Source organism: Megalops cyprinoides, chromosome 19 (genome assembly GCF_013368585.1).
Source record: "Megalops cyprinoides isolate fMegCyp1 chromosome 19, fMegCyp1.pri, whole genome shotgun sequence".
NCBI classification, from domain to species: domain Eukaryota; kingdom Metazoa; phylum Chordata; class Actinopteri; order Elopiformes; family Megalopidae; genus Megalops; species Megalops cyprinoides.
Genome location: NC_050601.1, coordinates 21,197,448 through 21,213,534, shown reverse-complemented (window position 1 = coordinate 21,213,534; position 16,087 = coordinate 21,197,448). Strand labels below are relative to the sequence as shown.

General features: G+C 45.1%; 1 protein-coding gene across 1 annotated transcript in view; it reads right to left on the bottom strand.

Moving 5' to 3' along the window:
- Positions 1 to 271: 271 nt before the first annotated feature.
- The window catches only part of LOC118794974 (netrin-1-like), a 50,314-nt gene continuing 34,498 nt past the window's right edge, over positions 272 to 16,087 (bottom strand). Inside the window, exons 4-6 of the mRNA XM_036553284.1 lie at positions 13,779 to 13,832; positions 8,807 to 8,881; positions 272 to 600 (exon numbers count right to left, since the gene is read on the bottom strand). Coding sequence (XP_036409177.1) covers positions 272 to 600; positions 8,807 to 8,881; positions 13,779 to 13,832 — 458 coding nt within the window. The remainder of the gene's footprint in view (positions 601 to 8,806; positions 8,882 to 13,778; positions 13,833 to 16,087) is intronic.

Sequence of the window (16,087 nt, the reverse complement as noted above, 5' to 3'; positions counted from 1 at the left end):
CTCAGCAAATCCACAAAAAAAATCTCAAAGGAACAAGAGAACAAAAAAAATGCAAAAAGTGATCTCCTTCACAAAAGTTCCTAGAATAACAAAAAAATCTAATATTTTCTTCGAGATTCTACTCAAAGCAGCAGAACACAGTCTCTGTTTCCGTCTCTTTACCCTCTCTCTTTCTTTCATTCCCTCTTCTTTCGTTTTCCCTCTGTCTCTCTACCCTCTCCTCGCGCCCCGTTGCTCTCTCTCTCTTTCCCCCTCTCTCTCTCTCCCTCTCCTAGGCCCTCTTGCACTTCCCTTTCTTCTCCCTCTGCTGGAACTTCCTCAGCCGCCGGCCCCACGCGTCCTTCCACTGGATCACCAGGCTGCCCTTGTCGGCCACCACGCCGCTCTGATCCGGGGAGTCGTCCTCATTGCCCAGCAGCAGGTACTTCTTCCCGGGCTTGATTTTGGGGCACCTGCAGGCCACGTCCCGGGCGTGCACCCACAGCAGCTGGTCGCCGCGCCGGATGCGGCTGGCACCCTGCTTGTAGACGGAGACGACGTTCACCGTGAACTTCCACCACTCCCCAGCCTTGTCCCCCTTCAGGACGTGCACTTGGACCGCTGGGGGAGGGAGGGGCAGAGCAAAAACAGTAATTAATAATCAAACCACTGACATCCATTTACCCATTCAGTAAGTCCTTAAATACCTTTTACATTACCCAACCTTAGCAGACACTCTCATCCAGAAGCTACATACATACATGCAAATTTTACACATCGTGCATTTACAGAGGTGGATTTTTGCTGAGGCAGTTCAGGCTAGGTGTCTTGCCCAAGGGTACAAGGGTAGCAGTGCCCCTCTGAAGAATCCAAACAGCAACTTTTGGGCTACCAGCCCTGGTCCTAGCCACTGTCACTTATCCTACTGTACTATGCCTCAGCCCCCCCGCCCAAGTGTGATCTTTTGTCCATCTCCTGTGAAAGTGTATTTCAGAGTTTTATGAAATTGGGTATGTGGAGGTTTACTTGTATGCATGTAGTATGTCTTAGCGCTATATTTGGAATGGTATAGTTCTTAAGTGATACATATTGCTATGCTCTTGTTAATCTAGCAAACATTTAGGATCTCAACACAGTGTTTGGCACTGATGCTCATTGACGTGTGGTTAGTGGTGTTCTGTTTTTTGCAACTTTTCATACCACTTCATTAGATGTACTGTCTACATTATTCTGAATAAAAGCTTCTGCTAAATGGCAATAATGTAATATGACGTAATGTACTGTCATGCTGTCATACTGCTACCCGTTTGCCAAGACTGTGATTACTGTCTGCCCATGAGCTTGAGCTACTGTTAGAGAGCGCTGGGCCACTGAAATGCAGAACTATGGGTCCACATTTAATTGGAATCAGATTAAAGTGGGCTGTCTGAGAAGATGTATCTGAATCGCTGACCCACTCCATCTTTATTACCCTTCCCTTTCCAGCCTCCAGCCTTGACCTCTGACCTCCCCTCATTGTGCAGGCCAACACATTCGTTATTACGGCAACAGTTGCCATGGCGCTCTCAGCCCCGGGAGAATGGACTCGGTGCCCGCTATGTACATTTGAAAGACCAGCTCGCTTGCATGTGAAACCCTCTAATGTTTGACCATGGTCGAGGTTTCCGTAGAAACTCCCCTCCTCCCCCTGCCAGTACAGTTTTAAAAAGAGGAACGGGAACAAAAAAAAAAAAAGCCCCCGGGGTTATGCTAAACATTGGATTCTTTTATTTTTGTCACAAATGAGAGAAAATGGGGAGAAATTTTCAAATAAAGGGGCTGGTGAATGCCAGAGGGGAAAGAGAGCAGGAGTGATTACATCTGAGGTTAAGAGCTATAAACTTCAGCAAAAAAATAAATGTGCCTTCGAGGTCCGTCACTGGCGTTTTACAAGGGGCTCCAAGCTGCCGAACAGAAGTGTCCACAGTCCAGAAACAATAAAAATACCACTGTCACTGCTGGCCTCTGTCTAGTGGTACATGTGCAGAGAACCCTTTGGAACAGTCATGCTGGAGTATGCTTTTCCACACCAGGGGTAGGAATACTTCTCATGAACGGTCTCAATCCATTAACACCTTCGTCCCAATGCAGTCCACTAGACCCCCTATCTCCATGACCCCCTGTAGCCCTCCACCCCCCCCAAGCCCCATCAACCTATAACCCCCCCAGTGACCGCGTGTTGTTTGATGCAAGGACACGTGAGGAAAAGCATTGCACTTCTAAATAAAATGGATGGCGAGGTATACAGAATAATATACAGTGCTCGGAGGCAGAATCAACTAGGAAGAATACTAGAAGCACTACAGGACATGTTTGTATTTTTCTCTCAGTGAATGCAAGTGGGCGCTTTCTGAGGTGTGCTGGTTGGCCAAATAGCTGTGTGAAATGCTCAGGGTGAGAAGGGGGGAGTATATGTTAGGGGTAGGGAGGGGAAGGGGGGGCGATGTGAGCAAATTGCTTGCAATTACAGAAGAGAAGTGGCCAGTTGCAATCACTGTGGCCCTCTTTCATAAACCTGCCATTCATTGACAGAGTGTATTTGGGCTGGAGGCAATTCCTTTGCATCAAAAGAAAGAGTGTGTGTGTGTGGGGGGGTGTCTCTCAGCTACAGAGAATGTTCCAGAAAGATCAGAAAAAGCTCTGACCCTACAAGCCAGTATAAAATCATCCATACAAATCATCACCCATGATTCTGGCACCTGTTACACAGTCTTGAGCAGCAAATCAGCACACACTTACAGATATACACAGACTCAGCAGAGACACAGCGCAAAAGTACAGTTGGGAAACCGCAAGGCCACCATTGCCACCTGCCACCTCACAGAACCACCCACCCCCCACCACCACCACCCTGAGGCACTTTAAAGGAGTGATCGTGAGAAAAAACCCAGCTGAAAATCGTCCGCGAACACAGCTTTCAGGACCAAAAACAAGGCAGACTTTTCTCTGCGTGGACAATACACCCTGTTGGACCCCGCGGCGCGCATCGGAGTAAGACGGGCCGAGGAAGAACAGCCGGGAAGAAAAAAAACTGTGAAGAGGTGCCAATCTCCTGCTGGGGCGCCACAGACCCACACGCTCCCTCTCCCTGGGAGAGAGTGTAATCGAATTAGCACACGTTTAATTACAGCCCTGCGGACCCCCTTCCCCACGGCGGGGTCTGTGCGTCCACCCGGGCCTTTTGTCCACCAGAGTGTGTGAGTGCACTCCCCACCCCCAAAACCCTGCCCACTCCGCCTAAACCTCTCTGCGGTTCCCTCACCCACCAGTGGATGGCGCCATGCTTGACACCAGCACAAATCCTTCCCCCAGAAACACCCAGAATGCCCCCAATCAGTTGAAGCTTTGATTCATTGTGCCCCGACCCTGCCGTGTGGGGCTGGGCAGGGAGAGAGATGCCCCCCTTTCTGTGCAGTGTAGCCGTGGCTACATGAAGGAGAAGAAAAAAAAACGAAAATAAATAAGAGCTATGGATTTCCCGCTTCGCCTCGGCGGCGATCTGTCACACCGAGTTTAATTGCCTGCCATCATGTCCCGGGGGGAGGAGTGGACAGGGGCGCTTTGCTGTTTGAACAGAGGCCTCTCCTCACGACCCCCCAAGCCCAGGACCAAGGAACGCAGGCCTGTGGTCCCCTCGGACAAAAGGAACTGAACAGCAAAAAAAAAAAACCTCTCTCAGACAGTCTGGGAGCGAGGTGCACCCCCAGCTGGCCCCGTGCAGCCAGGAATCATGGGATACATCTGTCTGTGACAGGCCAGCAACAAAACAAGGTGCAGCTTTCCTTCCCGCATGACATCCCCAGCAACATTTCCTTTTAAGGAGAAGCATTACATTTGTGCCTCTGGCTATTTTTGACCAGTACGTTAATAGGCACTGTGAATGTGCGTGACTCCTGTTATTCTCAGGGTAAAGCTGGTCCATTGCTGGAAAGGGATTAAATAATCTTCTTATTTAAATGATAATAATTTACCAAATACACTTATAAATAAAATCTGGACAAACGAATATAAGCATTTGCTGGCTTGCACTTTGTCATTTGACATTTTGAAGATGCATAACAGTCCAATGTAACAATTATATAACATTGTCCAACTTTTCAAGCCAGACCATTAATCTCTCTCTCTCTCTATTTCTCAGTTCCATTAATCACAGAGATGTCAAACATTCAGTAAAATTTTTTGTATACTTACATCTGAATATTTGATACCAGTTCCTGCTCCCACAAAACGTCCAGCAAACAAACCATCCAGTGTGAAGTGGAGTGGAGCAGCACAACATTATCTGGTGGGTGCTTTCTCACTGGCCAGAACATTGGCACGGGTTTAACTCAGCAGAAAGCTTTGGCGACATTTGGCATGGTCTTTCTGGGAGACCACGTTTTTCCATCACTGGAGCCTGGCTGGGTGTAGGATTTTCATCAGGAGAACCAGGAGACATTGTGTTGCTCATAGAAAGTGCTAGAAACCATAAGACGTCTCCATTACCCCATTTCCATTATTTATGATATCGTACTTGAGGACAGGTGTAATGTAATTAGGAGACGCTGATCTGTAGAGTCGGGCTGTTTATTGCAGAGAAACTGTAATGTTAGGTGTGAAAAGGATCTGGCCAGAGGATAAAATCAAGAGAAACAGACCCTTGGCCCTGGTGTGGAGATGTAAGGATTATTGTGCCACTCAGAGACAAAATAAAAATGATCTGTAGTCCTCTCCCTAGCATTACACTGAAAGCCTCTCTCTACCTATCTCCCCCTCCCTTTCCTACTCCTACTCCTTCTCTCTCTGTCTCTCTCTCTACTGTAACCCTTCATCTTATATATAAAATAAATACGATACATTTATTTTTCAAAAAAAATAATAAAGTGGCCTAGCAAACGATAAAGAACAATTAATATTACAATTTCAATGTGGTTTATTCATTTAAATGAATATTAAACCAAATGTGTTAGGGAGGTCTATATTCTTCTAACTTGTGATAGTTTTGGCATTGGTAGTGCAGTCAGTTTGCTGTTCTGGAGTGAGGTGTTTCAGAGGATTTCTGGAGCGCCTTGTGCTGGTAGGAGTGCTGGGTTAGTGTGTGTCAGGTGCACTTTTTCTGCTGGGGTGCAGCCTCTCTCTCTCTCTCTCTCTCTGCATCTCCCCCCCTTCACCCCTGTAATAAAGGTATTTTTCCTCCTAGGTGATTTCAGAAAGGGAGAATAAGCCTGCATCAGTACAGACAGACCATGGTTACCATGAAATTGTGTTGTTTTGCAGGTGTAGCGGATGGTGTTGTGTTGTTTTTCCGGTGTAGAGGATGGTGTTGTGCTGTTTGGCAGGTGTAGACAATGGTGTTGTGTTGTGTTGTTTTTCAGGTGTAGAGGATGGTGTTGTGCTGTTTTGCCGGTGTAGAGGATGGTGTTGTGTTGTTTTGTAGGTGTAGAGGATGGTGCTGTGCTGTTTTGCAGGTACAGAGGATGGTGTTGTGCTGTTTTGGGAATGTAGAGGACGATGTCGTTTTGGAGGTGCCCCCCTCCCCTCCCAACAGGGCCCACAGTGGCCGCCCCCAGGGGTCGAGTGTGTGAAGCCTACAAAGCCCCATCTGAGAGAAAGCGGACTGGACTAATCCCAAATGTTGGAAAGCAAGGTGCCGGGGAGGCACTGGGAGGGGGAAGAGAGGAAATTGGCCATTATTTGAGGTTGAGGAGGACTGCACAGAGGAAGCAGCGGGGGTTCTGGCCACAGTGGAGAGGGGGCTGGTGGAGTGAGGCCGGCAGCACTCGTTCCCAGCAGGGGCTCGGCCCGTGCCAGTAATACCTCTCTCTGTTGCAGGGCTCGCAGCACTCGGAACAAGCTCAAGATGTTCTGAATAGGTCTGAATGCTTCTCTCTCTCTCTCCTTCTGTCCCTATCTTTCTCTCCCTCTCTCAAACTTTCTCTTTCTGTCTCTCTCCTTCTCTCTTCCTCCTCTTATCCTTCTCACCCCTTCACACTTTCTCTGTCTCTATCCCTCGCCCTTTCACTTTGTCTCTCATGCTTTTTCTCTCTCTCTTTCCTTCTCTCTCTCTCTCCCTCTATCTGTCTTTGCCTCTCCCCTCCCTCACTCACTTTCTCCCTCCGTCTTCCTTCCTCTCTCTACTGTCCAGCTGTGGTGGCAGCCTTGTTCAGCAGGCTTTGGACCCCATCCCCGCGGGCTGAGAGACAGCAGGTGACAAACACCAGCAAGCATCTCTCAAACTCAAAGCCACGCAGTTTTCACCAAGCTTGAAACGGTAATATTCTACTCTAACTCTAAAAGGTAATATTCTATACTCTAACTAATAGTGTCCTCTACCACAAACCGCCCTGCCAAGCACCACACAATCCTCACCCTGCCTTGCACTTGTCCAGCTCGCTTTGAGCTCTGCCTCTGGTCTGCGAAATTTCTACCCAGCGAGACAGAAGTCCATCTTACAGACCAACCCAGAACTCCCCTGAGAGTAGTGTGTTACAGATGCTCTTATCCAGAGGGTTGTATGTAGTGCATCTAATAACATGGCATGAAAAGTTTCACAAAATAGGCACAACTAACCATGAAAAGTGTCAGCGCCAAATGTAGTACTGAGATCACAAATGTGTACCTAGATTGACCGATTAAGTGCATTCTGGTGTGGACAACCAATAGGACAATTGCTGCTACTGTATAAACATCATCATAGATGAATATGTGGTTCAGAAGCCCCCAGAGTCACATGGCCCTGTTCTCGGGCTGGGGGGGTAGTGGGCTGAGGAGCTGGCCACGTTACAAAGAAACACACACAGCGACCTAAACGCCAGGCGCTAATCCAACTTAACGACTGTAGCCAGTCACCCGCTGCAAAGCAAACACGTGCTTGCCTGCTTGCAAGGGACTCAATTGATTTTCACCTCCTGCAAGACTGAAAAATGAAAAATCGAAAGACCTCATTCCACACAGTTAGAGGTAGATGGGCCATACCATGAGGGAAGTGCAATAAAGTCAAATTCACGGAAGAATGAACGGGACAGAGAAATTAAAAAAACAGGTGTGGTATTCACATACGTACTTTGCCACGCATGAGCTCGGCTCTCAGTAAAAGCAAAGCTATGTTCAATGACACTTCTGGAGCATATTATATATAGAGAAAACCATCTTATATTTATAAAGATGTAAAATGTGAACCCCCTGCCCAGGTCCTTACCTCCTGAGTATTCACTGGGAATGTTAGTGCATTTTAATGAATGTCCTTTTTCATCCCGAATAGCACACATAGCCTATGAGATCACACATGCACTCACTTACTGAGGGCCGGGATGGACATGATCCATCAGGAATGCCCGGTCCCTTTGGGAGAGGCTGCACACCTGACACTTTTCATCACTGATAATGCAACATAATGTGTCAGATCTGTTTGTCTTTACTCACTTAACAACTGCTGTCCCCAACCATACCCACCTTAATTGCCTCCAGCTCTTGATAATTATCAGACCATCATGTGAGGGAGTGAATCACGGCCACACCCAATGCCAAAAGCCTGGTGGGTGTAATGTATGTGTAACAGAGCTGCAGGTGAGAGATGACTTATCATTTATGTTGGCAAAATGTGTAGGCTGTAGTGATGTGCAATGAGGAGGCTTTCTTTATTGTGGTTGTTACGAGTGGTACAGCTGCAGGGTTGCCAAGTTTAGGTTTTACAGCCAAATTGGAGAAATTAGCATTGATTTAATAACCATCTGGACTGAAAAGCCAGATAGATTTTTGGAGGGGTTTTTCTTTCAGGTGTTACACCAAAAGTTAACCTTATAAAATACATATAAAATATTTTACTAAACACTTTAATTTCACATTAGAGCTGCTTGTTTTTGAGCAAAACAGTGAAAATGTTTTTTTCAGTGACTCTTCAGTTGCAACAGACCAAGTGACATTTTCTTCTTGCTTTTCCAAACCTAGCTGTTCTTCACACCCAACCCTCCTCCCTCAAGCAGTGGTGAGTTAAGACACCTGCTCCCACATTTCAACAGAGCAGACATTCAAGTGCTAATGTAATACTAGATTTAAATTTAATAAAACAGGGCTTCAAAATGTCATTGCTCATTGTTAACCACACAATGTTTGTGGATGATAATTATAATTGGATGCTCATGTCAACATGGCAAAATGTCTACTGTAATGTGAAAACTATGATGTTTAAATGTATACTGAGCTGCCAATATGTTTTCAATTACAGTTAGGTAATTTCATTGGTTACTTTAATAAGGATCAGAAAAGGAACTTTCAAAACACTTAATAACGAGTGTTTATATTTGAGCCTGTCCGTTTCTCACAACTTTTTCTCGTTCTGGACCAGAGATGGTGATCTGAATGCAAAGTAATGTCTTCAGCAGCGGTCCCTTTGCTCACAAAGGCCAGACTGACGTGGCGGCAGCCCGAGGCTGACAGCCATTAGTGATGGTCAGAGTGCTACCACAATAAAGGCAGGATGGCCGCGGAAGCACTGGCCAAAAGAGAAACACACATCACTCCTTAACGAGGACCTCTGAAGACGCTGAATCCCTACTGTCCGTCACACCAACTTTCGCCAGATCCACTTAGAGCTTAGGATACCTGCCGTGCCGTCAACCAAAGGGCTCCTCCTAAGTCCCTCTCTGATTGGCTCTTTCGTGCTTAATCCCCTGATTTTTGCTCCATCCATATGATCGTTTAGGAATAGGGCCAGGTGGGAAGGGGGTTAGAGCTGCATCGAGGTCAGAAATGAAGATGTTCGGCCACCGCCACCACCGCCGCCACCGCGTTCCCCCCCCAGCGGACTCACCGTAGTCTTTCTTGCAGTACTTTTTCATGTTGATCTTCAGTTTGCCTTTGGACGCCTTGCAGTGGGAGTCACAGTCTGCGAATGGAAAGGGAGGGAGAGAGGGCCGCGTTAGTACAGCATGGTGTGACTACAGCAGAAACAGAAAGGGTGGATCCCCAGCTGACGGGTCACTTCGAAAGCATCCACTACAGATGAGATGCCCATCTGCCAGTGTCAACCGTGGCCCTCCCTCCCCTCAATAGGGCTTATAGAGCATTCAAGAAAGCACCTTCTTTTGTGAAGGGAAAGGGGCGAAACAAAAGCGCTCGGCTGGTCAGCGCTGTGGCCGTCTGGGGAGCAGCCTCCATCTCTAATGTGGGACCTCTTGGGAGTGGCTATTGTGCCACCAAAAGCTTTAAAGAAGCACAGAGAATGTCCCCCCGCTGCCAAAGTGTTGCTGTGGGACTGATTTAGGCCTACGTAGTCCCTCATGTTGTGTCACCCAGAGCCCCGCCCCTTCAACCCAGCAATGTGTCAAGATTTGGCATTTATGGCCTCATGGTTTGGAGTCTCTACAACACAAAGGGAGGTCGGGGGCGGGGCAGGGGAGAAATTAGCAGCCCATGAAGAACCAGCTAGTCCTTTTGATGTCCACTCTACCCTGGTGGAAGAGCAGCTGCCTCCCTGGCCAAACCAATTTGTTCCTTTGCTGAGGGCCTGTCTCATACCAGCAGGCACAAGGGTGTTACATTTTTGATTACTTGCTTTGCCCATAAATATCCCGAATGTAATGCCACTCCATGTTCACCTCTGAGCAAAAAGGCGTGTCAAGGGGCTTCACTGATTACCCTGCTCGCCCTGTCATGGCTCCAGGCACCTTTTGTTACAGGGACGTGTGACATGAGGCCCAACAGAAAATTAGGCTCATTTGTTTCCTTCACTTTTTCTTGGACTGAGAACAAACCCCATCCCAAATGTCTCCCAGTTTAACTCTCGCATACTCACCGCCCATCATGGCAACCCCCTTCTCAGAGGTGTGTGTGTGTGTGTGTGTGTGTGTGTGTGTGTGTGTCGGGGTGCTGGTGGGAGTATTGAAAGAGAGAGAGGGACAGTGAAGGAGAGAAAACCTTTCAGCTGGCCTGAGTATGAACAAATGTCATTGTTTTGTCCGGCCCTCAATCTATGCCTGTCCTTTATCTTCTTTTATATTCTGTGTGAATGAGGTTGCCTGGGTAACGACGGAACGAGGAAAAATGCTCAAGAAAGGGGGGGGCGGGATGGGGGGGTGGAGGTGGGGGCTGTTGGTGGGGTAGAGACAACATTTCTACTAAACCCAAATCAGCGCTGGGACAGTGGAAAAAAAAGAAGGAGAGAAATCCCTAAGTAAATGAAAGTGACGAGTCCATATCGACCCCTCCTGATTTCCATGTAAATGAGAAGCCAGGGAAAGGCGGCTTTGTTTTCGCTGGCCCCTTCCACGCCACCATGATACTTCTCTTTGATAGCTCTCGTTCCCCATTGACAGAACCTCGGAGACGGCGCTGCCGGTTGCACCCAAAAAGGTCCCATTGAGACTGGGTCCCCCACAGTGTGGACAAATGTCCTCTTTGTGTCAGCTCTCGGGTGTGGGGAAGTGGACTTTTTATTTCGGGGACTACACGGGGCTTACATTTGAGGGCTCAGTTTAGTCTCCGCGCACCTCTCAAACCCCCTCATACACAGTTTAGTGCTCCTAACCCCCCCCCCATCATACTTCCCCCAAAAAGTGTGTGCGTGTATGAATGTGTGTGTGTGTGTGTTTGTGTGTGTGTGTGTGTGTGTGTAAATGTGTGCGTGTGCCATTAGCATCCCTTAGCTTTTCATGGATGCCATTTTAAACCAATGTGATACTTTCACTGTGGGATTTTCTGTTATAGCTCCATGTGAAGAGGTTAGGAACTTGAGCAACACATACAGTACAATATATCACATCACAAGTGCAGTTCAGCCTGAGCTGCTGGATTTACATTTAAACAAGCAGAAATTTAGAGGGCAGCAGACACCAAACGTGGACAGTTTTTAAAATGTCAAGATTATTCAACTGAAGCACATTTTTAAGCACCATGACAATGATTCATTGAACCCATTGAAAGTTAACTTCAAACAGGTGGTCACTATGAGGCGTTTACCTATGAAAAAATTGTCATAAATGCCACTCATATTCTGTACTTAAGATGCTGTACGATAAACTTCGATGCAGTAACTGGGTTCAGTGGTTTTGTAAACACTTCAGCATTAAAAGGGTGAATGAACATGTCTGTGATGAACAGGGCGCAAAGTTTCTGGGACTGTCCCCCTGTGAGCGTGGACACATTGGCTTGTGGGTACAAGGACGGAGGGAGATTGGCTCGACACCCACATGAAACACCACTAATGACGGCTCTGAGAACCGCTTTGCCGAATCGCCAAGCCCTAAAAAAAAAAAAAAAACATGTGTTTCGTTTGCAGCGCACGATTTCCAATTTGTGGCTTTGCTCTGAGGTATTTGAAGTGCATTCCTCCAGCTATGTGGTCGGGGGAACCGCGCGCCGAGGACAAATTAATTTCCTTCCCCGGGCACCTGCCACACAGCTGTGCGCCTTGCCGAGCGGACTCGCGCCTCGCTCGCTCCTCTGGTCTCGGTCCAGGCGCCACAGTACATTGACAGTGAAGGACACGGGGAGTAGGAAGACTTCATCCGTTTGCAATTAGGTGGCCTGCGCGGTGAGATCATATCTTTCGAAATAGCCATTCATCCCGAGCCGGGTTTTAATGGCCTCTTTAAAATGCTGTAATATATTTGCTAAATTGCACACCTGGGTGGTCTGACAGCAGCATCTGAATTCACGGAGCTCAATGCAGGCCAATGGCTGTATCTAAAATCCATCTGTCTCTATACGTTTCAATCTTCAGAAGAACTCAAACTTCTAATTAGTCTACAGTGTACAACACCTAAGAACATGCCGGATGTTTACCCCCTTCAGTTTTAAGAGCAGAGCGCTGTGTCCAATAAAAGTCATCATGTGTCGGATACCGCTTGCCAAAGGATAACTGCGTCGAAGACGTTACATGGAACTAGAGATTAAGTGATGTTGACAAGTCTTCCGTGGCATAAAAACGTAACTCTACTTCATCAGTGGGAGGAGGACCTCCATCTTGGGTAACTTTGTACTCTAAAGCTTGCTCAACTTATCTTACATTTGGCCTTTGCCTTTAAGGCACATTTATATTTATCCTGGGAGTTTATGTGAAGCTACAGCAGAGGAGGCTTATATCACAACTGACCTTTATCAGCACCCTGCTTATTTTATGCACATGCATTTACAGGGATAGCATATTGAGCGCTTCCGTGTGCATGCCACAGAGCAGAAAACAAACAGAATAGAAGCGCACCATCTCTTTGAGAAATGAAATATATCTCATTTTATGGTTACAAGAATTTTAAAATAATCACTTGCTCCCTTTTATTATATCTAAAAGGTGATTCTCTTTTGTGTATGACCTGTACGTGAAGTTATTACCTGCGCAGTTTACAATGGTGGAAATAATTGTAACATTATGAATATGAAGTATTGCCCGTTTCAGTTCACGCTGAGGCCACTAATCAGATCCCTTATCAGAAGAAGGAACGGTTGCTCGGGCACCACGCTGTGTTTGTCAGACAAACTAGTGGGACGAGTAGTTAAGGATCAATAGACTCAGCCAAAGAGACCTGGCACAACTGAATTGTAAGACTGTAGGTTTGGGATCTGAGTTTCTGTGTTCAGTAGCAGACAGGGCCTGAGGTAGGAGAATATTTTGTGATGTACAGTATCTCTGGAACAGCTGACAACAGGGCCTTGGGTGTGAGCAGAAAGGCAGATGCAGCCCAGAACAATTCTCACCATAGTAGACATGCCATTGTAATCAACAGTCTGGAATGTTTCATAAACAAATGTGTATAACATACGGTTTAAAGCTGCTCCTATCCTGCTAAGTAGCACGGTTCAATTTTCACCGAAGGTGTACAGTTTCAGCCAAGTGAGATTCCATAATTTCCTTTTTTAAAGTTAGTGTTTTTCGTAACAATTCAAATTCATATCAATTCTTTCTTTCCCCCAATCTCTCTGATCCATTGAGGAAATACTTTCTCAATCTTCCCAGTTCTTTGGTTGTTGGTAATCCAGATGTGAGCCCTGATGTGTCATATAGCTGCTGTAAGAGTGAGCTGAGACGTCCTGCCCCTAAGATTGCAGTGCACTGAGATTTCCTGTCTGTAAGATTACAGTGAGCTGTATAAGTACACTGGAACTTCCTGTCTGTACAACTATTGTGTGCCAGGACTTCCTGTCACTAAGAGGCCTGTAACATTAGGTCACATCCTAATAAAAAACAAAAATTAAAATTATTATTAATGTTTACCATGCAACTAACATGCAATTGTATTTATACAATGATTTTGTGGACAGATTTAAACATTTCAGCAAAAAACAAACTCTGCAGAGGTATAACTGTGATCCCGATTTCATTACTCTCATCCTCAATCTGATGTACAATACACTATAAATTTATTTATTCCTCTACCAAAATTAAATATTCATAAAAATGAAATTTAATAATTCGAAACCATCATACAGTGTATTAAGACCTTAAGATGTATTGTATTTTACCTTGATAATATCCTAAAAATGCATTGAAATTCTTTTATACAGTACGTCAAAAATGTTATGCATTGCTGTACAGTTATGTCCTCTTGTTATGTGTGTTATTTTTTGGTTTTGTGTTTTGTTTTTGTTTGCACAAAACATCTTTCTGTATGGTACTGTATGGTTATTTGTGTCAAAAAAAGAAGAGTGCGATGGAACTTCCTTTCTGTTAAAATGCTGTGTGCTGGGACTTCCTGTCTGTCAGACTACAGTGAGATGGGACTTCCTGTTTGTCAGACTGCAGTGTGCCGGGCCTACCTGTCTGTAACACTACGGTGTGTCATGCTCACCTGCTGGTTCCTCTGTGCTGCTCACAGCAGTTGTCGGGGAGGCAACAGGAATCTCTGAATTGAGGGAAAACGTCAAACAGCAAATATATAATTAAGTTAAATATGACATTTTTGCAAACTTCAAGATAAAGCATGATCGACAGCTGTATATGTTTGCAACAAAACAAATATAAAAGGCATAATTTTATACATAATTGTGTAATTTCACTTCTTTGCAATGATGAGTTTATTTCATGACCATGCATGAGTGTTGCAGCTCCTCAATCCACCTGCCTCAGGTGTGGTCTTTGATGAAGGTTGGATGATAAAAGCGGGCAGGGGGGGTGATTTTTAGACATTATCTTAGAAGCAGCAGCACTGTCTGAGGAGTGAGGTTGGTTTCTGTGGCAGAAGTATCCACCACCATGAAGCTGCTGCTCATCATAGTATATCTTATATCTACAGAGTGATTCAGCTCATGCCCAAAGACTTGATTCTTTCAGCCCCTTTGCCTGTCGCATTGGCAGGAAGGAGACATGTAAGGAAGCCATGCAACGGGGGTAGCTCCTCTCATCTCCAGAACAGCAGAACGGTTAATGGTAGAAACGCCTTGTACATCTTTGGCAGAGGAACGCACAAGCTGTGTGCTGTGTAGCGCAGGGCAATGACACACAACCGTGAGAAATTATGAAGGGGTAAGAGGTCATGGCAGGTCAAAGCAGTGGATACACAGAAAGACACATAAAGGAAAGACTACCAGCTAGGCCATGCATAGAACAGGGGTCTGTTCAAAGGGGAAAAAAGACAGAATCAAGTCTTCCAACAAATTGCTGCCTTGTGTCAGAAAAAAATGCATTATGATGTATTACAGCATTGTCAAGATGATGGAAGTAGTCACCTGCTGAGCATATGCTGTGTTTTGACTGGTTTCACCATAAAGATGATGAAATATGATATCATTTTAAGTATTCCATTTGTCACATTACTGTTTGAGCTGTTTCTCAGTCCTGGTCCTGGAATACCCCCTGTGCTGATCTCGATTTAAAATTTTTAAGCAGTTAACTGCTGTATGTCATTTGTGAAAAAATGTGCTGGAGGCATGTATGTGGTAGAGAAAAAACAGATAAAATTAAATATGTTTCTTGACTTATTCAGCTGATTTGTGCAGTCCAATCAGTACAGCTTTGAATTTATTGAGTTAGGACATAAAACTATTAATCAAACAACTAATCAACTTTAGTTGATTCAATTAGTTGAAAACCCTACCCTAAATTTGTGCAGATAGGGGCAGATAATACATTTTTATGCTTTTAGTGGCACTGCAGGTGCACCATCAAGTAAACATTTCTAGGATCATAATACAGGTAGCTACTAAGATGCTGGACAGGATATATTAAATAGGTGCAAGTGAGGCATTAACCAATGTGTTCTCGTAATGATTATTTGTCACTCCTCACATAGATACGTAAAGGTCGAGATCCTCTGATAATAATTTTAGAGGTAGATTTGGTTTTATGTTTGCCTTCACAGAATTTTGTGATGTATCACAGTTCAGAAAAATGTTTGTTTATGGCAAAAGAGAAGTTGCTTCTTGGCTGTGGTTGCAGTATTTCCAGTTTTTTCCCTTTAAGATAAATTAAATTTAATGTACTGGTGATGAGTTATGGGTAAAACCTGATAACAAATTAGGACTGGAATATGTGAGCCAGATTATATCTGCAGCTTGTGTTTCATGCTTAACTCTCATGGATGTACGGCAGTCTGCAGTGTAAGATATTAGGGTTCTGCATAAGATGTCACAATACTAACCTATACCACAACTGAGGACAGGTACACTGAGTAAGCAGTCTGAGCTATGTTTAAGTTTTAAGTAGCATTCAAAGTAACATTTGTGTTAATGTAACTGGAAAAACAATGCCAATTCTCTGCTGTGTGTTTGGGTTCACCACTAGGCAGGGGAAAGCACACGGCATACCATTTAATCTATTCCCTGTGGAAAAAGCAGAAATCTGCTGTTCACTATAATGGCTGGTTAATAACAGCCATATTATAATATGTGTCATACTGTGTTAGCCTTGTAAGCTTCTCTGAACGAGAGCATCTGCCATGTAGATCAATAATAATAGTAGCAATAATAATAGCAACAAATTCCATTCTCCTTGTGTGGGCTTAGTTTTTCTTGTGTGGGCAGTATTTTCCACGTGTATAACATTACAGCAACGCTTGATACAGAGCTAATTAACTTCTGTTGGGAAATCTTGAGATTATTGTCTTGCTCATGTCTCATAGCTCATAGCTTGTTCGCTACTTTTTGACTTCTAGTTACCTTT